The sequence below is a fragment of the Bacillus rossius genome, chromosome 1, assembly GCF_032445375.1.
Source record: "Bacillus rossius redtenbacheri isolate Brsri chromosome 1, Brsri_v3, whole genome shotgun sequence".
Lineage (NCBI taxonomy): Eukaryota > Metazoa > Arthropoda > Insecta > Phasmatodea > Bacillidae > Bacillus > Bacillus rossius.
In genome coordinates this window covers 92,665,799-92,680,227 of record NC_086330.1, presented here as the reverse complement: position 1 = coordinate 92,680,227, position 14,429 = coordinate 92,665,799, and the positions used below count along the sequence as shown (strand labels likewise).

General features: G+C 35.6%; 1 protein-coding gene across 4 annotated transcripts in view; it reads left to right on the top strand.

The window, feature by feature from the left end:
* Positions 1-6,272, top strand: part of LOC134540079 (uncharacterized) — a 41,791-nt gene extending 35,519 nt beyond the window's left edge. For all 4 annotated transcript variants that reach the window (XM_063382546.1, XM_063382550.1, XM_063382553.1 and 1 more), the window contains exon 5: positions 6,065-6,272. In XM_063382546.1, coding sequence (XP_063238616.1) covers positions 6,065-6,167 — 103 coding nt within the window. In that variant the 3' untranslated portion in view covers positions 6,168-6,272. The remainder of the gene's footprint in view (positions 1-6,064) is intronic.
* Positions 6,273-14,429: the final 8,157 nt, after the last annotated feature.

Genomic DNA, 14,429 nt, shown 5'->3' with positions numbered 1-14,429 from the left:
ATACCTCGCTCTATCTCAACTTATCTCTGTCTCTCTCATTCTCACTCTATATATATCACTCTATCTCTGTCTCTCTTTTATATTAAAATAAATTGTCTCATGCGTGCGCACTTATACAACAAAAACAGACGAAGTGCTGCTATATAATATGAAATAAACACATTTTTCTGAAACGATTAGTGCTCCAACTATTGCAAAATAGTTATACCGTCTCAGAAACATTCACGGGCATCCGCATAACAACTCACCAAAATTTAATCGCAATCTGATAAATGGTATAGGAATGCATACGGCACAAACAAACTAAAATTAAAGACATGACAAACGCATCGAACGAAGGTGCGTTTAAAATTCAAGGCAACTCTATCTATTGACAAAGTTAAGAACCAAACTGTTATTAGCACCTTTATTTTGCTTGCGAGCTCCACTAAGCGGGCTGGTCTCACCAAGGAGAAAAATATTTATTTGCAAGACCTTGCTATGTGTATGATCGTGTGGTAGACATAGAGAAATGACACTCACTCACTATTTGTATGTCTATGACCTATGATTTTTTCCTGTTATAAAATGAAATTTTCCTGTTATAAAATGAAATTTTCACTTTTTCACTCCTTAAGGATGGAATTTCATATTAATATGTAGCTTATGTGTTAATCTAATGTATAAGCTATATTATTGTAAAGTTTCATTAAAATCTATTCAGTAGTTTTTACGTGAAAGAGTAACAAACATCCATACTTACAAACTTTCGCGTTTATAATATTAGTAGGATGCTGTGTTGAATTTGGCAGACCTGCATTCAATAAACACCATTTGTGAATCACATTTCAAGATTGGAAAGCTGTTAAATTAAATTTATTCTTATTTAATCTTATTAAACATTGAAACAGAGAATATATGTTAATACAGTAGAACCCCGATTTCGATCATCCGATTCGCGGATTAACCGCGATTTATGTCCATCAAGTCCAATTTTTTAGTTACATATAACCAATGATGTATGTAAATGTTAAAATACTTTGCAAAATGTATGTTGGTCAAAGTACTTTGACTCAGTTATGTTTATATACACAGAAAGTTTAAAAAAAATACTAGTACATACATACGTATGTACATAATATTTTTGTTTTCCATGTTACGTGAATAGATTATACACTGGTGCGCGATTCCACGTCCGCATGACCGGACTGTACACTCCCGCGCGCAGCACGGCGCCGTGCCACAGAGATTACCCGACGCATGGAGACAGTACATTCCATTAGTGTACGTTGTTGAAGCGTGAAGGTGATGATAATTTTATGTATTGTAACAGTGATCTACATTCCGACGGATTATACCGTTGTGTTGTGCGGAAGTGTTGAGCGCAACATTTCATCATGTCATCAAATGAACAGAAAAGAAAGCGAGTGGTACTGTCCATCGACAGCAAAACAAAAATTATAGAAAGATTTCAGAGTGGAGAAACGATTGCAAACTTGCGACTGAGTTTGATGTCGGTAACACAACAGTGCGCGACAGCATAAAAAATCGTGAAAAAATCCTTCAGTTTGCTTCACAGGCTGACACTTCAAGTGGATTAAATAAACACAAGACGATGAAAGAATCCACATTTAGCAGCTTGGACGCTTGTTTGTTTGAATGGTTTCAACAGAATAGGTCGGAGGGTGTACCATTAAGTGGCGTAATTTTATCACAGCAGACGCAAATTTTTTTAAAAAAACTAGGCTTGACAGAAGAACCATATTCCTGTTATATTACTTCTCCGTTATTTTATGAGCACCGACTGTACGGAAGTGTGTGTGTAGCAACTATAGTGCTTGGCACGCAAGATAAATTCAGCCTATCACTTGCTGACGCGGCGCAGTGATACGACGGTGTTTGTTTATTTCAAAACTCAGCTAAGAGTGAACGGAGAATAGATATAACGACCCCTCATGATTCCCGAGATTAGGGTCGTTATAGAGAGGTGGCCGTTATAAGATTTCCGACCCATCTGCAACACTAAGTCATAATAGGCAGTTTTTGCACTAAGTCCACGTTCAGCAAGCTAAACATAAAAAATCTAACATTTAAAATTCATATAAATAAAGGGGGATAAAAACACTGTGAATTATACGAGACAGACACCGTTTCAAAACCATGAAATAAAGTCTCAATGCACTGGTATGAAAAATCTTATCTCGAAAAGAATTTTGAAGGCAGTCGTTCTGTAAAACAAAAACCAGCCCGATGGTGTTACTGACAACAGAGCAATGATATAAGTGCGGCAGCGTCGCTTACGGGCGATGAAAAGAATGCGTGACCTTGGCAGCTATCAGCTGTCTTGGGCCCTCGGACTGGCGGGCGGCTAATCACACACCTCGGTGCAACAACGACTCGCGTGCCCACGTCTCCGCACACGAAAGACTTAAAAACCACTGCTGCCCAGCACTAAGAAGTCCGCCTCTATGTCAACAACGCACACGCACACAAAGCATGTGTATATATGTAATCTCCGAATGTCCACAGATGGCTGTCTGTGGGCTAATGACCTTTGAGGCAAGCATGACTCGGCTAACCGCGATTTTCGATTATCCGACTCACTCGTCCCCTTCATTAACACAGATAATCGGGGTTCTACTGTAATACAATTATTTTGTAACTCAAAAAAGCTGTGTTTGCACCTGCTTAGTAAGAAAATGTAAGGTTAGAAGGGCAAACATTCAGGTCAAATATGACACCTGCGATTTTTATATAGTATTTTTATTTTAGGTTATTTATCCTCAAAATGAAATTTAAACATACCTGAGATGTGTTTAGATGTGTTAATAATATAAATAGAGTTAAACAGGCGAAATGTCGAAATACAACACAGTAAACAAATAGAATTCAATGACTGGAGAACCAATTATTTTGACCAACAAACAATATTATAGGCAAAACGTATTTGATAAACGCCATTTTGATCAGCATGCTATTTTCCTAGAACAATTTAGAATGTTACTTCGATGAGTGGATGTACTGATTTTTACACAGTTGCAGCTATCCAATTTTCTTCCTTTGATGTCTAGGTAAAAAATTTAATGGCCATGGTCATTGATGTTTATTTGTCCATAATCCTAACTGTTACGAAACAAATACAAATACCTAAATAGTTTGTTTTCAATTTCAAACATCAAAAATTATCAGTTTTTAAATTGTCAACAGTTTTTTTCGCTAGCGTTTTGCTTGAATGTTTAAAATGCCTAGTCTAAATGTTTTTAGATAATGCTTATAAGTAATAAAAAATATTAATAATTTTATGTACATAATTAACTTCAAATTTTAAAGAATGTGAAAAATATTTGTGAAAATCTTTCATGCTAAAAATTTGAATTTGCATTAAGCAATGCAGTAAAGGTTTAGTGTATAAATGAAGCAGCATTAATCTGCAAAAGTTGTGTTGGTGATGAGCAATGAATTCAGTGATTCATGCACAAACCTAGACAAACTCAAAAACTTACTAAGAAAAAAACTGAGTAATGAAGCATATATTCGGAAATAACTGTACATGAGGCAGAGGACTACAAGTACCTGGGGGTAACCCTGTAGGGAAACCAAGGATGAGGACAGCAAGTGCAGTGGTTCGGAGGAGGGGGCTGGGTCTGGTTGGCAGTACCATAACACGAACAGGAAGGAAAGTGAAAGAAAAGGCATATTTAACATTGGTGAGGCTAAAGATGGGAGTATGCGGCTGTAACTTACGATTTGTACCTGGTGACAGGTGAAGCTAAAGAAAGTTATGCAGAGCGGCAAACTGGGATGAGACACTGCAGGGGAGCAGGAAGGGAGAATGACTGGTAAGGATATTTACAGCGGCCAAGACTGTAAAGAAGAGGGTTTGAGGGAAGCTGGGAGATAGATTGCAGAGAGGTGTGTAAAAAGGGAGGAGAGATCATGAGTGGAAGATCCAAAGGGAGACGAGACAAACAAAGAGGAAAGCACTCTTTCCTGGTTTCTCCCGGGATTGGGGGGGAGGGGGGAGGGGAGATATTGGCTGTGAGGGGTGGGAAGGTTTTACGGAAGAAGCTCCAGGAAATGGGAGAATAAAGTAGCGGGAGAACTCCTTGCCACCAGGCAAAAGCTCAATTACAAGCGTATTCTTGATTGATTGCTTAATTCATATTTAATGATGGGAAGACAGACCTGAAAAGGATAGCCCAATTAATTAAATACAGTATTATTTATTATCTAATATTTGTAATACATATTGTCATAAAATGTCCATTCATATATTTCTCTAACTTTTCATAAGGTCCACAATTTACTCTCCCTACTGAAGCTCAGCTCAACAGTGTCTTTCACAACTGCTTGTCTCTTACCGTCATCTCTGTCTAATCACATTCCCTCACACTACTTACTCATCTGCTGCACATCCACCGGTCCTGGATTTTCGGTCCCTGATGCTCCTGTCTCCCCACATGCAACCCGTCGTTTGTCATCCACCTTTGCTCACCAAGGGTTCACAAGCCCTTTTCACTTCACTCCCCTTGCAGGTCAGTATCTTGTTTTTATACCCCTCAAATCCCCTTCTAAAATGATCTCGCACCCCTTTGAAGTGTTGCAACATCAGGGTCGATTTGATTGGATTAGGTGTGTAGCAGTAATGGGCCACGCCTCACCCATGGGCTAATGGGTCAGGTGACTGGCTAGCTGGGCTGCTGGCCTGCCTTGTGGCTTGGCCTAGTATACTCGGAACCATATCAAATATAATTATACTTGTGATTTAATGCTTGTGGCTCTGCAACAAATTCTCACCTTTCAAATAAAACTTTTATTGCAATCCCTGAAAAATTTTTTTTGCCCCTCCAGTTACGCGTATGACTCTGTGAAAACTTACTGTACTCCCGTGGCAAAATTTCTCATTTCCTTGGCCTTTAAAATCATTTTTAGGTTTTTGCAAGAAACTTTATATAATTACAACTGCAATGCTTCTGTCATTATTGAAACTCAGAATTGCATACTGACATTTGCAAACCACTAAGATGTCCATCATACATTTAAAATCATTTTTAGGTTTTTGTAAGAAACTTTATATAATCACAATTGCAACCCTTCTGTCATTATTGAAACTCTCAGAAATGCACACTTACATTTGCAAGGAACAGCAGATTAACCAACCGTGGAGCTTAAAGTAATTGCGCCATGCGGGTATGTCAAGTTTTGAATATGTTGAACACCATTCTTCAGATTGTCTGTGGATTGTTTAGCATTTACGTGCTTGTCTCTTGAGTATGTATTTGTGTCCTTGTGTTCATGCTTCATACATGCAAAAAGTATTTTTCTTTAATGATTGATTCCTTCTTTCTTAAATTCTTCCCTGCCTCATGCTGCACTAGCTTTATTTTTAGGCATGTTTGAAAATATATTTTTTGTTTGTACACATTTGTAAAACCTGTTGATAAGAAACACTATTATACTGGAGTTGAAGAGAAAATTGCAGGTTCACCATGTGTGCTAATTAGTTATAAGTTATATTTAAATATATACATTTTAACTGACATACACATTTATTCATTATATGCGTGTTTTGTGAAGGATAAATTAAATATGTCACTGAGAATTTTCATGCTGTGTTGTTTTTGGTAACCTTTCTATTTTTTTATGTTTAAGAATATATATATGTTTTAAACTACTATAATTTTGACCACAGGCTTAAGTGATATTATATAGTAATGTGATGACAATTTATTCTGCAAACAGCAGCTTAATGACTTCTACGAATGGTTGAATGTTTGCAATTTAATTAAATACTTGTGTGGTACTTAGTGGTTTGTGGTACGCTTGCATATACATTACGACAGTACTACTTTGTACGAATATATTGTGCTTAAAATGTTTGTGAAAGCATTTATTTTAGCTATTTGTCCTAGCAAAACAAGTAAATTAAAATTAAAAAAATGGAAATGTAATAGTTTGAAGTAATTGGGTAGTTGCTAAATAGTGTGTGAACAGCTGATGTTAACTGTGAAAGAGTCATGCTTAAGGGTGGGCTGACAAAGTTGCAGAGAGGGTGTGTGAGGCAGATGCTCATGTGTTCCCGCAGGCTGCTGATGTTCACGTGGGTGGGAGACATGCTGATGTTCCCCCAGGACCCCCTTGGCCGTAACGGCCCTACGCTGGAGGAGTTCCTACGCTTTCCTGACTAGCCTCTGCCTCCACCGCTGCCCGTCTCTTCAATGTTGTTTATTCTGTACATTGTATGCACTATTGTATACCTTTTGTATATAAATTATTAAAAAATAAAATTTTAATATATTTTAATATAATTTAATTACAGTAAAACAAATATCCGGACTAATATGGTGACTGGCCGATCTGAATAAGGAAAAATCCAGATATCACACGACCATTGATAAATAGCTCAATTCACGACTAATGTAGGCCAAATTTTAATATGTGCATATGTATACAGTACTGTACTTATCAATATACCGTAGTGTTGTATTGAAGTTTTATTGACAGTACGTCTACATCAGTTTTTTGGAAGCCATGTCTATCAACCTCCTTAAAAGCATCTCTTCAGTTTCACTTGATCCACATCTTGATGTTAAACGTAACTGATCAGAAATTTGATGGTATTGAATGTCTCAGAGTTACTCATTATAATAGGCTTGTCATCCTCTTTGGGTTCAGAGATTTTCTCATTGTTATTGCACACCATTACTAAAATGTAACTGTCTGTAATTTTGTTGACTTCTTCACAACCAGTCAGGTTTTTTTTTGTTTAAACCAGGTTCTTTTTACATTAGTTACGTTGGTTCTCAAAATGTTTAAATGAAAGCCATACAAAATCCCACTTTCTGCCACTCACACTGAACAAAATATGTTATAAACATACAAGAACTGTCCAGCAAATCTGCACATCTGACTGGGATTTAACCACAGAAAAGGTAATTCCATACAGGAGTTGGATTCCCATAGAAAGGGAATTTACAGTACAGCTATGGACAAAATAGAAAAAATGTTTTTTAACAGTAAATTTTCTTTATTTCTTTTACACTTTTGACTACATTTTGATGGTTAATTTAACAGGAGTATTTAGCTGGGTATAATCTACAACTTAAAATCAAACCCTGTTTTTTCAAGGCACTGGATGCTAAAAACTTCTTGAAAGGGAAATACATTTGCTTCATAAAAACAAATTTTACTCAAATTACATACTGCTTAACTCAAAATTACACTTACCAATTATCATTGGCATGCTGGAAAACTATACAATTATTTCAGTAAATAAAATTTTTTGTAATAAGCACAAAAAAACTAACATTAAATGTTTTAAAAATTACTGCATAAGAGTTGTTTGTTTCAACACATTTTCATCACAAAATTGTCCAGCACAATAAACATATTTTAAATGATTATTATAGTGTTCGGAATTAAGTAAATTGATAAGATTTTAAAAAGAAATAAAAATTTAGATTTATTGAAACATTAAAAACTTTTCTTTAAAAGCTGTTAAAAATCGGTTTTTTCCTACTTATATACAGTGAAACCTCGATTCTACGTACACTCGCGGTTCTCAAAAATTGGTCCTTACAACCGAGTTGTACGTACGAACCAGCGAGGCCAAATTACGTCCATTTGTGTCTATGGCCCCCCCCCCCCCCCCATGTTCCCCACCGCTGCCGCGGGAAATGAATTCCTGTTGCCGTGTACTGCTGCCACGGGAAATGACCTTCCGTGTCTATATATTACGCAGATGTATTTTTGATCAAAATTATATCCTATTCGTGCAGAAACACCACTTGAGCTAATCAAACGTAAAAATAAAAAAATAACTCGAAACTGAAGGCAGTGTCAGAAGCCCCATGTTTACATTTTTTTTATATTTTATATCAATAAAATAATACCGTCGGTACTTTAAGTGTAGATAAGATTAGCTAGTAAGCCTAAAAACATCCGTGAGAAACGTGACATTTATAGTCGGCAATGAACATTTTAAATCGCAAAATATACATATTTTATAACATGAAAATTTGCTTTTATTTCTAAACATGTAATAATTTAAGCCTAGACGTGTAAAAGTCCGAGTAATTATAGCAGGAGACAATCTAAAATGCACGAGGGAAAAACGTTAACTCACAAATGTATAAACGTAACGGGAATATTACGTGGCTGCTTGTAAGTTCTGATACCGTATTTATGTCACAACTTAGCCGAAATACTGGTACGAGACATAAACTTCACAAGATAAAATGATCGGAGTCTTGGTAACTGTTTTATACGTATTTTATAATTTCGGAAGTATTGTACAGTTGACACGTATTTTTTAAACTAACCATTTATTTCTGGGGATCGTAAATAGTAAATTATTGGTATCAAGACATCAAGATGAACGTAAACTTGAACATGTCATGGCAGAGAGAAAACTGGTGCATATGCCAATAAACTGGTATTAGAACTGGACAAATTTGGTACACAGAAGGTGGAGCTTATATTTTTTTCCGCTAAGCTCGCATCTATTGGCTGGCTGCTGATCGAAGGTCACGAGTATGGGCGGAGCATAGAGTGAGTTATACTGCGCATGCGCAGCTCAGCGAACAAAGAGAGCTAGCCGGCGGCTACGCCGCGCCGTTACAGCAGCTGACCGAGTACAATGACCTTTTTCCGCGTACAGTGAGCTATTGACAGTAAATTTCCATCAATTTGCGGCCTTTTTTTTTTTTTTTATTTTTTACTGTGACGCAAGGTGTATGTAGCCCGTATTTGTTATAAACGCTGCAGGTTGCAACTGTATTTTAATAAACTTAACGTATTTCTCACACTTTTCATATTTTTTAAATTATTTTTTGCCACATTTTTTTACGTTTTCTGAAAATCTGCAAGTACGAGCGAGGTGTAAGTACGAACCGGGGGCCGTACGAGGGAGGTTTTACTGTACCATTATAATCTCCAAAACAACAGCTATCGCCACACCACACATAAACGTAGATAGATCGATCCTTATGTATTTCATGAACTTACAAATGCAGTTGTGCACAATCATCAAAAATGTGACACATAATGCAAGTATAAACACAATTCCGTGCATCGCATTTGCGATGCTCGGTGATTTAACACGTTAACATAAAATATTTATTGCCATAAAGCTGATATACTGGATTACACACAAGAGTGTGTAAAATATGAATACACAGTAATAGCAGCATTTTTCATGTATTATATATTATACTAGCTGCAGTACCCAGCTTTGCCCGGGCTGAACACCGGGTGATATATTGTCCGCGAGTTACAGCAAAATGGATAGCGTTATGTCCAGTGTGGTGGACATTAAGAAATGACACATAATTACTGTTTGTGTATCTGTGACCTATGGTTTTCTGTTTACCCATGGCGATCGGTTGAAAGGTTTAGAAGTTGATGCGCTACAGCGCCATCTAGCGGCGAGTTAAAAAAAAATGGTTAGCATAAAAACTTTCTCCATGATAAAAACACTTTGATGTGCCAACTTTAATGGCGATCGGTCAAACGGTGTAAGAGTTTATCGACGTCATACATGCCAACATCCAAATATATATATTTTTATATTTCAAAATTTTGGGGCATTCACTTTTGCGGAAAGTGGATGTTCAGGACCTCGAATGGTTTGGAACACTCCATCTTGAAAGAATAGATATTTGAAATTCCTGAAATTGTCAAAATTTTGGGGCTTTGTTCCCTGGGTGGGGGGGGGGGGGGGGAGGGTGTTCGAGGACACTGAATGGCTTGAAAATTTAACCACCTGGGGGGGGGGGGGGGTGATGTTGAGTGTTGAGGACCCCAAATGGCTCACAAACACTCCAAATCGAAAGAGATATAAACGAATATAAGAATGTAAGCATTTACTGTACTCCTATCTACCATAATAACAATATTGACAAATAGAAAGCTTGTTACCTACCTATAAATAATTATCTAAATAAATTAATAAATAACTGTATGTTTAAAAATTTACGTACATACATAATATTAAACTTAAACTATACACACCAAAAAAAAACTAAGGATGTTTGTGAAACTATTTTTTAATTTGTCATAATGTTAAAAACATTTGTAGGATTTGTTTATATGTAAAACTGTGGTGGCAATATTCCGCTTATCCAAAGGAGTATAGAAATTAATAGAGATATCATCCCTGTACACACCACAAATCTTTGAATTAAGTAAAAAAAAAAAAAAAAAAAAAAAAAAAAACATAATCCAAAATGCAACAAAAAGTATAAATGAAAACTAATTTGACAAAAAAATTTATACAACTGGAATGACAATGTTAACATCCGCCTGAAATTTAATAGAAGTAGGTAGGTAAGAATATATATATAAGAAATTCAATGAAATTAAAACATACATAAATAAAATTATCTCACACTCAACCAAACATAATGTTTAATATGAAATAAAGGAAGATGGCGATTACACGTAACTATTCTAATTAATTAAAATATAAACTTTCCTGAAATAGTAAAATTCAAATTTTTCAACAATATATTACATAATTGATAAATATTTCTGGTCTTCGGTCTCAGCAGGCCTAAGACTCTTGACGCTCAGCAGATAAATCATAAACACTAAACCAAACTCCTTGCAAATAAGTAGGTACTGTAAAAAAATTACAATATTGACAAATAGAAAATATTAGTAGACCCTACCAACCTATGAATAAATTTCGAAGAAATTTATGAGTTTAAGAATTTATGTACCTACATAATATTAAACTTGAAACTATCCACACAATAAAAACCTAAGAATGTTAGTGAAACTAATTTTTTTTATTTGTCAAAATACTTAAAATACGTATGTTTCCAAAACGAAACAAAGTATAAATAATGACCAATTTGACAAAAAAAATAATGTACAACTCGAATGACATTGAAAACATACACGTGAAATTTAAAAGAATTATGAGTGCCCTAGGTAGGGAGAAAAAATATATATAGAATAAATTAAATAAAAAAAATGGGTGCGTGTACTTAGGTACGCACATGAGAAGTTATACTTCTTTGGCATCATTAAAAAATAGTTTTTAATTGCATGCAAAAATATTGCGTGGAGTCCCTCCGCGCGGAAGAAGTCAAACTTCGTAATGTGGAAATGAAAATAGGAAGGGGTAGAAATTGATTTTTAGTGAAATAATTTTGTATAAAATCAAACTAAAAAAGAAAGGAAATAAATTTGTAACGATTCATAGATTGATCTTCAGAAAGAGACACCTAATGAATGTCTATAAAACTAACTTTTTTATGAGAGCAGATTTTCATGAAATAAATCATGAAATCATTCAATGATAAAAGCTGTTTATTTAATTAAGCGGACGGGTTCGCCCCAAGGAGAAAATTGACGCGGCGAGACCTCGTGGACATGACACACACTCACTATTTGTGTGGCTATGAAACATGATTTTTTTCTGCAATTTAAATTGTAATATACAAAAAGGGTATTGAAAATTGAAACAAATATGGCGACACTACAAACTGTCAAGATCTTTATTTTTTTCTTACTCTCTAATTAATTTTTTACAATAGCAAAACGTAACGTAATGGCTTGAAAGCTATTGCTCGGCAGACATAGAGGAATGACACTAACAGTTTGTATATCTATGACACATTACATAAAATTAAGATATATTTTTTTAACCCGTTTAAAATTTATTTTTTTAGACAAAAGATAGCCTATGTCCATCCCCAGGATATAATCTATCTCCTTGCCAAATTTCATTACGATCCGTTCAGCCGTTCAGCCGGGAAAAGGTAACAAACAAACAGACAGACAGACAGAGTTACTTTCGCATTTATAATATTACTAAGGAAGTAAGGATATAACATTTTGTATTTTTTTTTAAAATATTTGTGCCTGATTAAAATAACCTTCAGAAAGCCCGTAAAAAATTTCAGAGGTGTCAACTATTGCTGTGTCGATCCAAGAGTCATGATCCTCCAGGACTGTGGGTTTATCTTAAAAGTTCCCAATGATCTCTGTCCAAAGCCAAAAAACAATGACTAGAGACCTGTAAAATTCGTGGATTCTTTTCGCGATAGGATAGAGTCCAAATACTTTTGACATTATTTTGCTTCATTGATTGGGTCAGTTTATCTGAAGGACTCTGGGCCAATGAAATATCTTTAACAGAAGAATTAGCGAATCACGATCATTCCAGTCAACAGGTGTTAGGAGTCGGTAACCAATCAGCAGATGTAATTTGCATGAGTGCATAGAGGATCATGGAGTCTATCCTTTAGGGATTTGAAATCGCGAATTTTACAGGTCTCTAACAATGACACATCACACAAAAAAAATAATAATGTTATAAGATGCATTTATGAACACACACACAGCATACAGAAATATTCCAGCACTGATATGTCTAAATTCAATACAGATAATATTAACTCTAGTAGCAAATCCAATATTAACTTACTAATTGGGTACAATTTGCAGTATGTACTTTTATTGACAAAAAAAAATTATTTTCTGTTATTGGAGTTTAAGTGATAATACAAAACACCCATTACTATTTCTCATAATGGCAATTATCCTGGGTTGTGAAGGGGTGGATAGGGCACATGGTTAGATAATAGGCCCCCTGGTGAATGTAGTCTGCAGGAATTCGCTAGAAAAATCCTGAATGCAAGTGTTTGATTGGAGCCAGATTTCCAAATGTGCCAGCATATCAAAGAATGCAGGACTGAAGACTTTCATTGTAGCAAGAAATGTTAACTACCACCAAGATATTTTATGGTAAGTAGTGAATAAGAGATTTCCTTTCAAAACATTGAACATACTGTCTTTATAAAGGTACCTGTTTAGCTAACCAATACATTCATTGCACATTCTTTGAATGTTTAAAATTTACAAAATTACAGCAATTTAAGCGATTGTAAAAAAAAAAAAAACAGCAAATCTACATACTACCATATAGCTGAAAACTTGAGAAAACCTCTTTGTAGCCAACTGACAATTTTGGAAAAGCTACTGTAGATAAATACAGTATTTACCTGCAAAAGTGCAACCCTTGCGTATGGGTCACACACATAATGTTAAGGATAGAATCATCATTTTCACGGTAAGGATTGACTCTGAATATGGATTGCACCAAGCTTTATTTAGCCACGTACAGATCACACATTGCATGCCTATTTTTAGTTTTAAAAAATGTAGTGCTACCATTTGGCAAGTTTTTAACAAATTTAACATCATGCACAATTAAAAATTTAGTTAAAATATCTAAGCAGTGCATGAAAAACACCATGAATGGCGCTGATGTGCTACATCGGAACTGCCGGCTGGTAATTCTCTCCCCTCAAACCCTCCATATTGTAAATGTCCGTGAACTGGCACTGTAAACAATCTCAACTTTTTTTTTTTTGCGAGAGAGACTCAGTTCTAAAATGCAACACTCCATGACTAAACTGAAGTCATCTTGGAGCAGCCTTGAAAGCCACACTTCAAAGCTTTTAAAGTTCCTCCAGCCCCTGCATGTATTTCTCTCTGTGTCTATTAGTTTTTCTAAAATGAACTGACAAGAAATGGTGGCTTGTTGCCTTTTTATATTCGTGATAACTGGTAAAAAAAATATAATAGCCAGGAAGGGATACACAGCTCTAAAAATGGTAGCATTTCCCAATCTTTCTGTTAGGAGGGATCATGAAGTAAAGGGAGAGTAGACACATGATGTGACCCTATAGGACAATCCTTACCATGAAAAGGTTGGATTTTTTGACTGAAATTGAAGGTGTGATCCATATGCAGAGACTCACCTCTGTGGGTAAATAGAGTACATTAACAGTAGAGTTCCACAGAACAAGTGAACTCTATGTTCCCATGTCTCAGCTAAATGGCATGTATTAAGGCACTAGTAACTTCTCTTTCTCAGTTCAATGTCACACTTTCTTTATCAGACAAGAGATTACCAAACAGGTCATGTGACCCAACTGCTTTTACTCCTCTACCTGCAACTGTGGTAATTGTCTTATCTCCCACACTAACTCATGCAGACACTTAAGGGCCACTTTGAATGAGATGCCAAAGGAAGGACTTCCACAACTAACAGGACTTGAGTACATATCGACCCTCGATGTCACGTATGCAAGTCTTTTAAAAATGGTATTACACCATTTATATACGGAAGAGAATCTCTTCAATCTCCCAGAACCTCTATAAAGCAATGAGTCAGTGAGCACCAGGAGGGATGTAAAACACTGGATTGCTAAGTCAAAAATAATTTACAAATAAGTGTTTATTATGTTGTGAGGTGTTTACAACCATACTAACTTGAGAGCATAAGTACGTACTTTTATTTCTGCAATTAACACTTTGGATTTTAGTTTTACTCTAAAGGAAAGGCTGAAGTTTGCACGTACATCTAAAATAGTGAACAGTCACATGACAGGTTACATTTTTAAGTGCCTTTATTATTAAAACATAGGCTACTT